The 17,721-nt window shown below is 38.6% G+C and overlaps 1 protein-coding gene across 1 annotated transcript in view; it reads right to left on the reverse strand.

Moving 5' to 3' along the window:
- KIF4A (kinesin family member 4A) overlaps positions 1–17,721 on the reverse strand; it is a 132,238-nt gene that overhangs the window by 90,251 nt on the left and 24,266 nt on the right. The window contains exons 4-5 of the mRNA XM_012642941.1: positions 17,072–17,238; positions 16,737–16,831 (exon numbers count right to left, since the gene is read on the reverse strand). Of these exons, the coding sequence (XP_012498395.1) occupies positions 16,737–16,831; positions 17,072–17,238 (262 nt within the window). The remainder of the gene's footprint in view (positions 1–16,736; positions 16,832–17,071; positions 17,239–17,721) is intronic.

Below are 17,721 nucleotides of genomic sequence, written 5' to 3' on the forward strand. Positions count from 1 at the left end.
AGCATGCACATAAAAATATAGAGGATAAAGTCACCTATTAAAAGAGAACATCGTATCAGGTATAGATGAATGAATAAATAAAGTGATTAATGAAATTAAGTTACATAGTTTCTATAAGATAAAGGACACAAAAAGAAATACTAGGCAAGGGCTAACCAAGAGAAAGTAGGTGAAAAATACTAATTAGACAAAAATATCACGTTATTAAGTATGAAATGCCTGATTTCCTTAAGTACTAAGTTTGACAGTTGATATCTCTGACATTTCACTTTGACACTTCTTGTTTTATTTTTATTGTGAAGGTACATTCATTGAAACACATGGTTTGGCTTGTGATTATCTTTCAAATTTTTTTTAGAGCAATTTTGTGAAACCATGGATAAGTCAAAAAGTCGAGTTATTTTCGAATATGAGTTCTGTCATGGAACCAATGCAGCGCAGACAGCTCAGTATCAACGAAGTGTTTGGGAAGGATGTGGCTAATGAATGCACAGTACCTCGATGATTTAAAAAGTTCTGTTCTGGTGACTTTAATCTTGAAAATGAGCCATGTGGGCGACCTGAGAGCAAGGTGGATAATGATGAGCTGAAAGCTGTAGTGGAAGCGAATCCATCTCAACCTACATGTGAATTAGCGGTAAGGTTTGACGTTACTATTCCAACAATATTGGACCATTTGAAACAAATTGGCAAGGTAAAGAAGCTGGATAGATGGGTACTGCATGAATTAAATGAGCGTCAGAAGAGAAATCATCTTGAAGCTTGCCCTTCTTTGCTGTCATGACATAAAGGCAAACCATTTCTACACAGTATTATTACATGCAATGATAAATGGATTCTTTTTAACAATCACAAACATTTGGCACAGTAGTTGGATAAAGACGGAGTGCTGAAACACAGTCCAAAACCAAATATTCATCAAAAAAAGCTAATGGTGTCTGTTTGGTGGTCCAGCGCTGGTATTATCCACTACAACTTTATGAAACCTGGTCAGTCGATTATAGCAGATGTCTACTGCAACCAATTGGACGAAATGATGAGGATGCTTGCGATTAAGCAGCCGAGATTGGTCAATAGAGACAGGCCAATCCTCTTGCAAGACGATGCTCAACCACATGTCTCACAAACAACACTGCTCAAACTACAGAGGCTGGCCTTGGAAACTCTCTGTCATCCACCATATTCACCAGACCTTGCACCAACTGACTACCACTTCTTCCAGGCTTTGGACTACTACTTGCAAGGAAAAATATTCAATTCTCAACAAGCCGTGGAAAATGCCTTTTATGATTTCATCACCACTAGCTCTCCAGGCTTCTTTGCTGCTGGCATAAACAAGCTACCATTAAGATGGCAAAACTGGGCCGGGCGCAGTGGCTCACGCCTGTAATCCTAGCACTCTGGGAGGCCGAGGCGGGCGGATTGTTTGAGCTCAGGAGTTCGAGACCAGCCTGAGCAAGAGCGAGACGTCTCTACCAAAATAATAGAAAGAAATTAGCTGGACAACTAAAAATATATACAAAAAATTAGCCGGGCATGGTGGCACATGCCTGTAGTCCCAGCTACTCGGGAGGCTGAGGCAGTAGGATAGCTTGAGTCCAGGAGTTGGACGCTGCTGTGATCTATGCTGATGCCATGGCACTCTAGCCAGGGCAATAGAGTGAGACTCTGTCTCAAAAAAAAAAAAAAAATAGAAAAAAGAAAAAAGATGGCAAAACTGTGTCGATAGTTTAGGCGCATACTTTGATTAATTGTACTGCTTCTTGTTTGAGATATAATAAACTAAACTTGATTCGAAATCAGACATATTTAATGAACTAATAGATGTAATCCTCTAAGAAGATATATGTGATGATACTTAATCAACTAGCAACAAAGCTTCAAAATATATAAAGTATTACCAAAGAAATACAAGAAATGGACAAATCCTTGGTCATGTTGTAAGAAAATAACATATTAAGTAAATAACAAGAAAGAACATGAGGATTTGAATAACACAATTAACAAACTTATCTAATAGGTGTAACTATATACCCAACAAAAAATACACTCTTAAAATACACATGGAATATTAATAAAGACCAAATAAGCATCAGGCTAAATTTCAAGAAACAGAAATCACACACATTCATTGATCATAATGCAATAAATTAGAAATTAACAATAAAAGGAAACACAGAGGCACCTTCTACATAACTCTTAGGTTAGAGAGAAAATGAAAAAGGAAATATTATCCTATTTAGAAATGAACAGTGAGAGTACTATTTCTCAAATTTATAAGATTACATCCAAGTGGTACTTACAGGAAATGTAGCTAGCTTTAAATATATCTTTTTAGACAATGACAATTGAAAATAAATGAGAGACAATTAAATGGTATTCACAAATAAAAGAAAAAAATGATCCTGAATGTGATTAAGCCTCTAGATCTAAATACCAATTTGTAGGAACTATAGAGGAAGAGAGAAACATGTTAAACTACATGGGTAAGCAATCAGTGAAATTCAGACTATGGAAAGTTCTACAAGACAACTTGATTTCTTCAAATAAATTCTAGGGACTTGACAGGTAAGGAGAGATGGAGAAGGTATTTGTAGATGAAAAGAGATTTCTTAGCCAGGTTTGGTGGTACACACCTGTAGTCCTAGCTACTCTGGAGGCTGAGGTGGGAGGACTGCTAGAGCCCAGGAGTTTGAGACCAGTCTGGGCGATATAGCAAGACCCTGCCTCAATCAATGAAAGAGGTTTAAAAAACTTATCAAGCAATAACAATGTGTGGACCTTGTTTGGATCTCGATCCAAATAAATAAGATCTATGAGACAATTAGAAATCTGAACACTGACTAGATGTTTGATTTTATTAAGGCATTACTGTTAATTCATTCATTTCTTATTTTAAAAATAAGTAATTCTTAGAGGGATGTGCAGTATACGCCTATAGTCTGAGCTATTCAGGAAGCTGAGACGGGAGGATTGCTGGAGCCCAGGAGTTTGTGTCTAGCCTGAGCAACATATCGAGATCCCATCGCCATTAAAAAAAAAAAAAAAGTAATTCTTTGCAAACTAGGAATAAAAGGCCATTTCCTTAACTTGACAAAGGATATCTGTCAGAAACGGCACAGTAGATATCTAAAAGTGAAACACTAGCAACTTTCTGGTTAGACTAAAAAAGGAAAAAAAGATAAGGATGATAACTATCACTGGTACTATTTAACATTATGCTGAAAAAAGATAAGAAGGCCCGGCGCGGTGGCTCATGCCTGTAATCCTAGCACTCTGGGAGGCCGAGGCGGGAGGATTGTTTGAGCTCAGGAGTTCGAAACCAGCCTAAGCAAGAGCAAGACCCCGTCTCTACTAAAAATAGAAAGAAATTAATTGGACAACTAAAAATATATAGAAAAAAAATTAGCCGGGCATGGTGGCGCATGCCTGCAGTCCCAGCTACTCGGAAGGCTGAAGCAGAAGGATTGCTTGAGCCCAAGAGTCTGAGGTTTCTGTGAGCTAGGCTGATGCCATGGCACTCACTCTAGCCTGGGCAACACAGTGAGACTCTGTCTAAAAAAAAAAAAAAAAAAAAGAAAGAAAAAGGATAAGAAAATAAATTAGGTATAAATTTTGGAAACGAAGAAACTGAAGTGTTTACTTGAGAATAATGTGAATACCCACCTAGAAAATCCATGAAACTCCACTGACAAAACAACGAGGAACTAAAGAAGTAGTTCAACAAGGTGGTGAAATAACAAGATCAAAATTTAAAAAGTAATATTTTTCCTAGACAGGAATGGAAAATAGAAAAGGAGATATTCAAAAAAGCAACAAAAAAAACAAAAAAATATTCCGGAATAAGCCTAACGAGATATGTGGTATAAGAATTATATTAAGAAAACTACAAACCTTACTTAAAGACATAAAAGATGACTTGAATAAATGCAGAGAGATCATGCTCCTGGATGGGATCAATTCTCCTTAATCTATAAATTGAATTCAGTTCTCAATAGAAATCCCAAGAAGATTGCATAGTACTTGACAACCTAATTCTAAAATTCACCTGGAACAGAAAGTAATCAAAATAATTCTGATAAAATTGAGGGGAAACTTGCCCTCCCAGAGATTAAACATATGACAAATTAGACTTATTAAAAGGTCTAAGAATAAACAAATTGACCAACAGAGCAGAATAGCGTCTAGAAACAGACCCTACACACATACTATCAACTCAATACACCAAGACACCGAGTCAATTCAGTGGGTAAAGGAACTTCTTTTTAACCAATGGTGGTGGTGTAACTGTAACAGACACTCAGTCTTAAAGCTAACTAATAACTCTTTCTTTTACAATGCCTAATTGTGTGCTTGCTTAAGAATTCCAGGAATTGGCCTTGAGCAACTAACTATAGAACCAAGATTGCAGGACTCCCCCCAGAGGAAAATGCTGAGCGGTTAACCTTCAATTTTGTTGCAGTCTAGCAGATTCCAGCCCAGACTGCCAGATGGCCAGCTACTAAAGTTAACCATTGGAACAAGTTATGCTGACCTGCACGTGGCCAGCTCCTGAATATAGTTTCCCCAAACTCCTTCTCCTTTAAAACCCTTCAGTCAGCCTGAGGAATTTGAGATGGTTTTTGCAACATGACTCCACCATCTCCTCAGGTTTCTGGCTCTTGGAATAAACCTGCTTTTCCTTCCACCAACTCTTGTCTCTCGAGTTTGGCTTTTGAGCAGTGAGTAGCAAAGCCTAAGTTTGGTTACAGTGGAACAACTGGATAGCCATGTGGGGGGGAAATGATTCTCAACCTCTAACTCACTTTATAGCCAAAAACTAATTCAAGACAGATTATAGAAGTAATGTAAAAGCTAAACCTATAAAGCTTCAAATAGGAAACAAAGGAGAATATCTTCATGATTTTGGGGTAGGCAGAGATTTCTTAGACAGGATACCAAAAGCACTGAGCATTAAAGAAACCTAATAAATTGGACTTCATCAAAATTAAAATTTTTGCTCATCAAAAGACATCATTAAAAAGATAAACTACAGACTAGAAAAAAATATCTGCAACATATATACCTAATGCTTGAATCTATAATATATAAAGAACTCCTATATATCAAGAAAAAGATGAACAACTCAAGTTTTAAGGAATGGGCAAAAGACTTGAACAGACACTTTAAAAAAATATATGAATAGCCAGTAAGTATATGAAAATGGACTCAACATTCATCATCTTGGAAATGAAAACTAAAACCATGATGAGATGCTATTCAACACCCACTAGAATTTCAAAGAAAACATCTTTTTTGGCTGGCTGTGATGGCTCACACCTGTAATCCTAGCACCTTGTGAGGCCAAGGCAGGAGTATCACTTGAGGCTAGGAGTTTGAGGTTACAGTGAGCTGTGATGATGGCACTGCACTCTAGCCCGGGTGACAGAGCAAGACACTGTCTCAAAACAAACAAACAAAACCAAAAAAACCCCATCTTTTTTATGAAGACATGGAAAATAGAACTCTCATATACTGCTGGGGTCTAAAATGGTACAAACCATGTTAGAAAACTGTTAAGCCTTTTTTTATTTTAAAATAAAGTTAAGCATACATTTACCCTCTTCCATTTCTAGGTATTTACCCATGAGAAATGAAAATATATGTTCACAAAAAGGCTTGTACATGAATGTTCATGGCAGTCTTATTCATAATAGTTAAAAACTAGAGATAACCTAAATTACCATCAACAGGAGAACAGAAAAATAAATAATGGTATAATCATAGAATGGAATACTAATCAGCAGTACAAAGTAACAAATCACACATCAAAACAAGAACATGAACAAATCTCAAAAATATATTATGTTGAGCAAAAGAAACCAGGCATACACACAAAAAACTTTCTAAGATCCCATTTATAATGAAGTCTAAGTCTTCTATGGTGACAGAAGTCAGAAAATTATTGCTTGGAGTAGAATGGGGAAAGGGTAGATTGACTGGAAAGGGGCACAAGGAAACTCTCTGGAGGAGATGGAAACGTTTTATATCATGTTTTGGGTGGTTCATAGCACAAATGTATTCAACTGTCAAAACTCAACAAACTGAGCATTTAAAATATATGCATTCTATTACATATAAATTTTACTGCAAGAAAAAATATACTTAAAAAGGTAACTACATGAGGTGATGGATATGCTAATTAGCTTGATTATATTAATCATTTCATAATTTATGCACATATCAAAACATTGTCTACCTTGAACATACACAATTTTTATTTGCCAATTATACCTCACTAAGGCTGAAAAAGAAAAAGAAAAGCTATTGCTTGTAAAGTAGCCAATTTTATATAGTCTAAAAAGAAAAATATGACAATAAACACACACAAAACATGAATGAAAAGATTAACAAAGTTTAAAAATGACACTGAGAAAAATATATGCAATATATGTAACAAGGGCCTAATATCCACAATATATAAACAACTCCTACAAATCAATAAGAAAAATACAACTTCAAAGAAAAAAATAAGCAAAGGGTATGAATAGGCAATTCATAGAAATGGAAAGAGAAATGGCCAATAACATGAAAAGATGCTCAATCTCACAAATAATTAGGGAAATACAAGTTTTTAAAAATAACATGCAAGACAGACAAAAATAAAAAGGTCAATTAATATCCAATATTGTCAACAGTATAAGAAAACATATTCTCATATATTATAGGTAAAATGGATACTGAGGCAATATTTGGAGGGCAATATTTAATGGTACTTAAAATCACAAATGTGTGTGTCTTTCAACCCAGCAAGTCCTCTTCCAGATATATAACCTAGAGAATACTCTCACATGCATGTCACGTGTGAGGCTATCTAATGAGGCATCTTTTCACAATAGCCAGAAATTAGAAAACTGAAATGTCAATAAAAACGGAAATAAACAAGGTAGATTCTATATACTGCTCTATATAGCAGTTTTTAAAATGAGGTAGGGCCGGGCGCGGTGGCTCACGCCTGTAATCCTAGCACTCTGGGAAGCCGAGGCGGGAGGATCGTTTGAACTCAGGAGTTCGAGACCAGCCTGAGCAAGAGTGAGACCCCGTCTCTACTAAAAATAGAAAGAAATTAGCCAAACAACTAAAAATAGAAAAAAGAAGTTAGCCGGGCGTGGTGGCGTGTGCCTGTAGTCCCAGCTACTCGGAAGGCTGAGGCAGGAGGATCGCTTGAGCCCAGGAGCTTGAGGTTGCTGCGAGCCAGGCTGACGCCATGGCACTCTAGCCAGGGCAACAGAGTGAGACTCTGTCTCAAAAAAAAAATAAAAATAAAAAAATTTAAAAAAATAAAATGAGGTAGACTTACATATACTGAATACAAAAAAAAGCTGTATCACTAAGAGATAAAACAAGTTGAAAATATGTGTAGTATGATGGCATTTATCTCTAAAAACAACATGGAAACACCTATAAAACTGTATATAGTATGGAAAAAAATCTTGAATGCTACCTACGAAGCACATGAAAGTGATTACTTCTGGATTAAGATTGGGGTAGTAAATCAAGGGAGATTTTATCATCATCTGTATTGTTTGTATTTTAATAGTAAGAATTTATTCATGTACTACCCATGTAATTAAAAGGAAATAAATAAATTTAGCAATGCCAGAATTTTAAAAGGCATATAACGAAACTATATTATTATATGTACACATACATATATACATAGAAAAACATCTGGTACAGATACACACTAAACTTAATAATCACAGCTAAATAACAGTCTGGCCAAAAGCTTGAAGGAAAGATCTGGGGAATGAGGTGGGTATAGAGGGCCTTAAAAAGTTCTGATATTGTAAGAGAAATTTATTTGTATAGGCAATAGGTTTCTTAGGCCAAACTAAAATAATTGCCAGCGTGTTTTTAGCTGGCCTTTGGAGGAGGCATGAGTCAATACAATTATATAGCCAAGGTGTTATCTCCTATATGAACCCATGTGATCATGCTTTCCCATGGCATGTTGCCACTATTGTTCTGAGCCATATATAAGTGCTTTCCATCTTCTCGGCCATGCTCTCGCCATGGCTGCATTCCCCCAACAATAAAGAACATGTCTCAGCTGCCCGCCACCACCCGTCTCTTCTTTCAACTCCCGGAAGCCTGCTCCGGTGCACTTGCTAGCCACAGAGCCCACTCCCCACATTTGGCATAGTCAGCAGGATTCAGAGGGGACAATGTCCCCTCTGCCCCAGAAGGGGAGGATATGTGGCCTCCCACGGCCCCTGCCGTGGAGCGGGAGCAGGTTGAGTGGAAAGGGCCTTGTGAGCCCGGCAGGAATCACTGCAACCTAGAAAGCAAGCAGCGGCTGGCTGGGTGGGCTGGCACTTCTTACAGCCCTCTGTGAGCAACATGCAGATACCCTGCGGTCAGAAGCCCAGGTGGGAAAATTACAAGTGACAGAGGAAAACCTGAAAGCCCGGATGCCAGCTTTGGAGAAAGAATTGATGAGCACTATCAGCTGCGGAGGCCGAAGAAACCACAAGTACACATGAAACTAAGGGCAGGACCCCTCCCCTACCGAGCGCCTGCCCTGTTGTGAAACAAAGAACGGAGCATCAGGAACCATGAGTCTCCTGGGGGTGGCGCAGGACGCGCCCACGGTAACAGAGCATATTTCACACTCCACTTACACGCCTGCAGAGCTGCAGGAATTAGGGATGCGCCAAGCCATTTTTATGATAAACAAACTGGCTGGACTGATGAGGAGCACCATGCACATGCGCGACCTCATCCTAGTCAAAGCCCCGGTTCGTAGAACCTGTTGGCAGCTGCGTTCACTCCCTATGTGGGGAAGCAGAGTGCTATGGCGGCTTTCGGAGACAGGGAAGAATGGAGAGGGGGGAAGGAACAAGTGCATATATGCTGCAATGGCCCAAGAAGGGCCCGTGAACTCAGGGCCCCCTGCAGAAAAAGTCAGTACTAGGGGCCCAGAAGGTGTAGGGAACCCAGATGTGGCTAGACCTCCTACTAGCAGGAATAAACAAAAAGCCTAATGAGGTATTGCTGGCTCTGTGGAGTCAGCTGACTCTCCACCAGCAATTGACAAAAGCACCCAAGAAGGGGGAAGCTGAGACGCCCGCCAAAGAGACCTGCAATGTGTGGCTGCAAGATTTTATAGTCGAAGCCCTTCTCTTTGATATGGATTAGGGGTCAGGCCGAGGCACCTGATCAGAGGGGACCCAGGATGACCGGAGGCAGCACGTGGAACTTGCTATTCATTGGTCCTCTACAAATGTATAGCGGGTTTTGGCCTTGATGGACATGGGAGCTGACTGCTCCCTAATTTATAGAAACCCTGAGCGGTTTACTGGACAAATGGCCCATATAGATAGCTATAATGGACAAACTGTTAAAGTTAAGCAAGTAACTATTCCATTGGGAATAGGGTGTTTGGCCCCTAGGCCTTACACCGTGTGTATCCCCCATCGAGGAATATATTCTAAGTGTTAATATTCTGTGTGGCTTAACCCTAACTATCTCTGCAACTGAGTTTCGCCTCCAAGTTAGGGTTGTGAAGCTGGTGGTGCGTGGCCACCCCCATCACCTACCACAGGTTTTGCCCACACCTTGTGGTGTGGCATGCACCTGACAGTATCATTTGCCCCGGGGGGTATAAAGAAATTTCACAAACCATATTGCAGCTGGAAAAAACTGGCATAATGTGCCCTGTTCACAGTCCATTCAACTCTCCTATTTGGCCGGTTAAGGAACCAGATGAAACTTGAAGAATAACAGTGAACTATTGGGGACTGAATAAAGTGACTCCCCCATCGCATGCAGCAGTGCCGTCTATACTGGATCTGATAGATCGATTGACTTTGATGCTTGGACAGTACCACTGTGTGGTAGACCTGGCCAACGCCTTTTCTCCATAAACATAGCTATGGACAGTCAAGACCAATTTGCCTTCACATGGGAAGGACGACACTGGACACTCGTGGTGTTGCCGCAAGGTCACCTCCACAGCCCAACCATATTATCATAGTTTAATGACACCAAATTTGACCACATGGAGTCGGCCATCCTCAGTGTACTAGTTTCATTATATTAATGATATAATGTTAACCTCTAATTCCCTTAAAGATTTAAAAGAAGCTTCCACCAGCCTTCGAACCTCGTCGGAGGAATAAAATTGAGCGATGAACGACTCCAAGGTCCAGTGACCTGGCTTATCGGTCAAATTTTTAGGTGTTGTCTGGTCAGATAAGACAAAGGCAGTCTCTGACGCAATTATAAATAAAATTCAAGTCTTCCCCTGACCCACTCCAGTAAAACAGTTACGAGTGTTTGTGGGGCTACTGGGGTATTAATATATGTTCACTCCCCACTTGACCCAACTATTATGGCCTTTGCATGCATTATATAAAAAGGGGACACAGTGGGACTGGTCCCCGGAGGCAGAGGCCTCTTTTATGGCAGCCAAGAGGACTGTCATGCAAGCCCAGATGCTACAAGTGATTGACTGCTTACAGGCATTTGATCTCAATGTGGCAATTGACTCAAGCAGAATGGGCTGAGGTTTGTAGCAGCGCCAACAAAAGCGGCAACTCCCTATTAAGGTTTAGTCCCAGACTTGAAAGGGCCCCCAAGAGCACTATTCCTTAATGGAAAAGCAGCTGGCGGCTATATATGCCACCCTTCAGGCCTATGAAGCCATAACTGGGCAGTTTATGGTACTAGTGCATACCACATATCCTGTAGCAGGATAAGTAAGGTCATGGATAACCCACCCACAATCAAAAGTAGCCCAGATACCCACTCTAATAAAGTGGGAAGCTTATTTGGAGCAACGAACAGATTTCAGCTCCAACCCTTGATTGCAAAGTTATAGACAGTATTGGACCTAGTTAAATTTGTGTCTGAGGCTAACCCTTACACCATGATAGTACCTAGAAAAGAAAGCCCGTACCTTAAAGAATAAAGTCTCCCTCCAATAAAGGCATGATATACCAACAGGTCCAATTGCAGCCCCCCAACCCAATGGACGATAGTAGCCATCCAGGAAAAAAAAAAAACCCATACCTTGAAAAATGGGATCTCCCTCTTACAGAAACATGAATCATAATGAAATTTGATTTAAAACAAGGCAGTAACAGAGCAGCCAAAGGGCTAAATTGTGTGCCGTGATTGTGTACAAGCAATCCCCTTTGCATATCTGCACTAATAGGCCATTTTTAAGGACCTCACTGTCTAGTTACCTACATGAAAAGCCCAAGGTTGGCTAGCAGGGCACTGCCTGGCATGGGTGGCTTTATCTTTCCGCTTGTTAAATGGGAAGGTACATTTGACGTGCACTAGGGGATGGCCATATGTCCCAGGAAAAATCCTCCCCACCTTTACCGAAAAGCCACGTAATTGGAATACCGTGTTCTCCCACTGGCATTGGATGAAACAAACTCCATAATAATTCTACCTAGCAGCTATCTTTTTCCCTAAAGATGAAGCCATTAAGGTAGAAATAAAAGTTAATGCCCTAGTGGAGCATACTGCTTGGGCCCTGAATCAAACCAGACAGGCCTTAACCCTCCTAATAAATAAAGTCACCCAAATAAAAAAAGTGGTTTTGTAAAACCACATGGCCCTTAATCTTCTTACTGCAACCCAAGGAGACACAAATGCAGTCATATATACTGAATACTGTGTATGTATACCTGATAACCAAAAAAATGTCTCCTCTGCCTTAAAGGAAGTTAATGGCAAGGTACAAGCCATCCAACAATTAACTGGAAACACATTGCAACAATGGTGAAAACATCTCTCATCATCCCTCCTAATGTTAAAAACTATTTGCTATAGTCTAATAATACTATGCTATTCCCTATATTATTACTATGGCCCTTTACACCCATGGGGCCTCCTTATGCGCCCATATATCGGCCATGAAACCTATTACCTAGGGGGTGAAATGTAAGGGAAATTCATTTGTATAGGCAATAGGTTTCTTAGGCCAAACTAAAATAATTGCTGGTGTGTCTTCAGCCGGCCTTCCGAAGAGGCATGAATCAGCACACTTATGTAACCAGGGTGTGATCTCCTATATGAACCCATGTGATCATGCTTTCCCATGGCATGTTGCCACTATTATTCTGAGCCATATATAAGTGCTCTCCAAGTTCTCGGCCATGCTCTCGTCACGGCTGCATCCCCCCGACAATAAAGAACACGATTTATCTGCCCGCCTCTTCTTTCAACTCCCGGAAGCCTGCTCTGGTGCACTCACGAGCCACAGAGCCCACTCCCCACAGATATATTTCTGGAGATCTAGAAAGCCCTGTGCATGTGCAGGGCTGTGCACATGCTCAGGAAAGACCTAGAAAGCCAGAAATCTTGCATCCCTGGCTGACTTGAGACGCTGCTCAAGCAACAAAGGCTAAGGCAGAATTGTAAAGTACCTGAGTGTTGAAGGCATGTCCAAATACATATACAAAGCCCTAGGTAAATGGTTTATGATTTACAGGTTCAAGGCATACAAGGAAATCTGAGACCAATCATTAGCTAACCACTAAATTAACTGAGCAGACACTTCTGTGATTGCAAACTACAGGGAATACAGAGTTTACAGAATTAGTCCAGGAAAGTTACCAAACAAATAAAAAAACAAGTGAGGTTTATTCTAGGAATAAAAGGTTGACTTAAAATCCAAAAATCAATTAATGCAATACACAATATCAGTAAAGAACAAAAATAATATGATCATGTCAACAGATGCTGAAAAAGCATTTGACAAATACCTGTTCATGATAAAAACACTCAATAAACTCGGTATAAAAGGGAATTTATTCAATTTGGTAGGAGCATCTATGAAAAACCCATAGTTAACATCATACTTAATAGTAAAAGACTGAATGTTTTTCCCCTAAGATCAGGAACAAGACAACAATATTCATTCTCACTTCTATTCAACATTGTATCAGAGGTTCTAGCCAGGATAATTAGGCAAGAAAAAGAAATAAGGGCATCTAGACCGGAAAGAAAAAGGTAAATGTATGTCTATTCACAGATGACAATCTTGTATACAGAAATCCTAAAGAATCTATTAAAAAAACTATTAGAACTAATAAGTTCTGCAAGGTGCAAATATAAGATCAATATGCAAAACTCAATAAACAATTTGAAAATGAAATTAAGAAAATAATTCCATTTATAACAGCATTGAAAAGAATTAAATACTTAGAAATAAATTTATCAAAAGAAGTGTGAAATTTACTTTGAACATTAAAAAAAATTATTGAAAGATTTTAAAGAAGATCTAAATTAAAAAAAGACATACACTGAAAGATTTAATATTGTTAAGATGGCAAGCCCAGAAGTTGGAGCTATCATGGTACCATGGCACTTCAGCCTAAAAAAAGAAAAAAGATGGCAATACTTCCCAAATGGATCTACAGACTCAACAGAATCCCTATGAAAATCCCAGATGGCTTCTTTGCAGAAATTGACAAACTGAACCTAGCATTCATATGGAAATGAAAGGGACCCAGAATAGCCAATACAAACTTGAAAAAGAACAAAGTTGGAGGACTCACACTTTCTAATTTCAAAAATTACCACAAAGCTATAGTAATTAAGACACTGTGGTTCTGGCGTAAGGATAGACATATAGATCAATGGAATACAGAGTCCAGTTGCTCTTGACAAGGATGCCAAGACAATTCAACGGAGAAAGAATAGTCTTTTCAACAAATGATGCTGGGATAACTGGATATCCACATACAAATAAATGAAATTGGACCACTATCTCATATCATATACAAAAATTACCTCAAAATGGGTCAAAGACCTAAATGTGATATGAATGGACATTTTTCCAAAGAAGATATACAAATTGCCAATGAGTACATGAACGATATTCAATATCATTAGCCATCAGTGAAATACAAATGAAAGCCACAAGGAGATACTACTCCACATCCCCTAGCATGGCTATAATTAAAAAGACATAATAACAAGGGAAAATGTGGAGAAGTTAGAATCCTTATATATTGCTGGTAAGAACAAAAAATGATGTAGTTGCTTTGGAAAATAGTCTGGCAGTTCTTAAAAAAGTTAAACAGAGTTACCATATGACTCAGCAATTCTAGTCTTAGGTATATATCCAAGAGAAATGAAAACATATGTCCACACAAAAACTTGTAGCAGCACCATTCCTAATAACCCAAAATGGAAACAAACCAAATGTCCATCAATGGATGAATGGATAAATAAAACCACGTTATCTCCATACAATGGAAGATTGGCAATAAAATGGAATGAAGTACTGATACATGCTACAACATGGTGAACCTTGAAAACATCATGCTATATGAAAGAAGTCACAAAAGACCACATATTACATAATTCCATTTATAGGAAATGCTCAGGATAAACAAATCTATAGAGACAGAAAGAGGATCAGTTATTGCCCAGGGTAGGGAGTGGAGAACATATGTTGGGGGGAAATAAGGAGTGATTGCTAACGGGTATGGGTTTCTTTTTGAGGTGATGAAAATATTCTAAAATTTATTGTGGTGATGATTATATAACTCCTTATGAACATACTAAAAATCACTGAATTTACACTTTAAAAGGGTGTTATGGTATTTTAATTATTTAATTTAAAAAAAGAAAGTTAAACAGAGTTACATATGACCCAGCAATTCCACTCCTAAGTATATACCCAAAAGAAATTAAAACATTTGTCCACACAAAAATTTATACAGGCCAGGTACAATGGCTCACGCCTGTAATCCTAGCACCTTGGGAGGCTGAGGCAGGAGGATTGGTTGAGGCCAAGAGTTCGAGACCAGCCTGGGCAATAGTGAGATCCCATCTCTATAAAAAATTTAAAAATTAGCCAGGTGTTATCCTGTAGTCCCAGCTACTCAGGAGGCTGAGGCAGGAGGATCACCTAAGCCCAGGAGTTTGAGATTACAGTGAGCTATGATGACACTACTGCACTCTAGCCCAGGAAACAGAGTGAGACCCTGTATCAAAATAACAATAATAATAAAAAAAAACCTTGTACATGGAGGGTCATAGAACAGTATTCATAATAGCCAAAATTGGATACGAGTGATGAATGGACAAACAAAATGTGGTATATCCATACAATGGAATATTATTCAGTAATAAAAAGGAACAAAGTACTACAACATGCTACAACATAGATATACCTTGAAAACCTTATGCTAAGCCAGTCACATAAGATCACATATTGTATGATTACATTTATATGAACTACAGGTTGGTGGTTGCCTAGGGCTAGGGAAGGTGGTGGGAATGGGGAGTGACTGCTAATGGATGTGGAGCTTCTTTCTGGGGTGATGAAATTTTCTAAAATTGTGGTGATGGTTGTACAACTCTGTGAATATACTAAAATCCATTGGCGTGTACAGTTTAAATGGGTGAATTTTATAGTATGTGAATTATATCTCACCAAAGTTGTTAAATAAAACAACTTGGAACTGAATACCCAAAAGAAGATAAAGAAGGTATAAGAACCTTTAAAAACAGTGTCAAGAAAGCTAAATCTCAAGTACAATACAGAACAAAAAGGGCACTTTTAAATACAGAACAAAATGAGAAAGAAATAGGTCTCTGCCCTGTGCCAGCAGTATAATAATGATAAATGACAGAGGCAAAATGCTCAATTATTATTTTTGCTTTTGCCTTCTTAGTTCCCAAGAGGGAACTGAAGCCCAATATGAATAAAGAGGTAGTAAGCGTAAACTCAACTACTTTAATACGAGTTCAAATATCTTGGAATAGATGAATTATACTCAAGGGAACTGAGAGTAATTTCAAACGAGACCGCTAAAGCCATGTCAATCATACTTGAGAAACCATGGAGAAAGATGTTCCAGAAGACTGGACAGGTGTAATTTCAATTTTCAAAAAAGGGGTAAAAGTTAATTCCATAAATTACGGACCAGTGAATTTGATATAAGTCTAGATTATTACAAGTACAGCTTGCAAGAACTGAGAAATGGAAGAATAAACACTAGAAGTCAGCTTGAATTCACTAAGAAAAAGTCAATTTAAGCTGATCCTTATTTCTTTTTGTACTATTATTAAGGTGGAAGCTATGAGAAATACGGTAAATATAGTGTATCTGGACTTAGCAAAGCGTTTGATGAAATCTTTAATGAGATCCTTAAGAAACAAATTGAGAAATAGGAACCAGATGTTTAATTTTTGTTAGATAGATTAATAATCACTTAAAGGACCATTCCCAAAGCATGCAGATTACCAGGTCACCATCATGCTAGAGGAAGGTTTCTAATAGCATACACCATAGGGTTTTCCTAGCCCTAGGAGCTTCATCACTTAAATCCAACAACCTGAATGAAGATACGGAAACCATCCTGATAAGGTTTATATGTGGCAACATCGGGAATGGAGAGTGAATACTTAAAAAGACAGAATCAGGACATTGATTTTAATTATAAGTAGTTGGGGATAAATAAAACTAAACTAAACTAAAACTTAAAACTTTCCTGGACCAGATGAAATCAAACTACGAGCCAGATACAAATCTCATACCTGAATTAGAGAATGAGTGCAAGGGAAAGAAATAATTTTTCACTATTTCTGAAATTAGCCTCAAACTTGAATTGTAGTTACTGTTAAAATATGATCTGAAATATCCCAGTCAATACACCAATAATACCAACATGAGTACTAGAAGTTTTTATCTACAACTGTGACCTTAATTACTCTCTCACCCTCTTTTAGACGATCCCCTTCAGCCTTGGTTTTCTTCTGCCTTTCTGATCCAGCAAGGTCTACAAGATGTAGCTTGGAGCGAAAGCTACTATTCCTGTAATAATGACAGGAAGACACAAGTGAGAATGGTCCACAAGCTTGAGAGTAGCTGAGTATCAAAGCTGACCAGCTGTCAGCTCTCATTTTTTTTCAAGTCAGTCAAAATGGCTACATTGGTCACTAATGCCCACAATCTGATGTCTGATGATTTGTCAAATCAATTGAAGAAGGAGCCTAATACTCAACCTTAATAGAACTAGTATTAAAAATCTTGACTCTTTAAATTTTAACTTACTTGTCACTTTTCTTTCTTTGCTCTATGGAGATTGTAAAGATGGCATGAGATCGGGATGACTGGGAGTTCATAGCTGTGGAGGCCACAGTCCTACAATTGTTGCCCTGCTCCAAACAGGAAACAGTATCCAGGGCAACTAAAACAGTCTTCTCAGTGAGTCCTACAATCTAATTCCAAGAAAGAAAAAAATTCCCTTATGATTCATATTTCAAATGCTTGATCAGAAATATAGGGATTGGTGGTTTAAAAAAATGCCTTGTTCTAGTACAAACTCAATAAACAAAATAGGTGTAGTAATGAGGACTGTTTTAACCAGCAACTCTGTGAAGATCACTGGAAACCAAGGTCTCCAATCTTCCTCAGGAATGTCAGAAACAAGGGTGTCAGCCAACACTGGAGCTAGAAAAGATCTCTAGATTTTAGGGTGGCAATGGCTAGGTGCCTTCCAGGGAGCTCCAAGTGAAGGTGACCCTCTTTCAAGATCTTTTATCATATGCCCCATGCTGGCATATAACACTGTTCCCAAGTTTTGTATCTATGCTGTCCAATACAGTTGTCACTAGCTACACGTAGCTACTGAGCACTTGATATGTGGCTAGTATGCCTGAGGAACTGAATTTTAAATTTTATTCAATTTTAATTAATTTAAA

This window comes from Propithecus coquereli, unplaced genomic scaffold (assembly GCF_000956105.1).
Source record: "Propithecus coquereli isolate 6110/MARCELLA unplaced genomic scaffold, Pcoq_1.0 Scaffold101, whole genome shotgun sequence".
NCBI classification, from domain to species: Eukaryota; Metazoa; Chordata; class Mammalia; order Primates; family Indriidae; genus Propithecus; species Propithecus coquereli.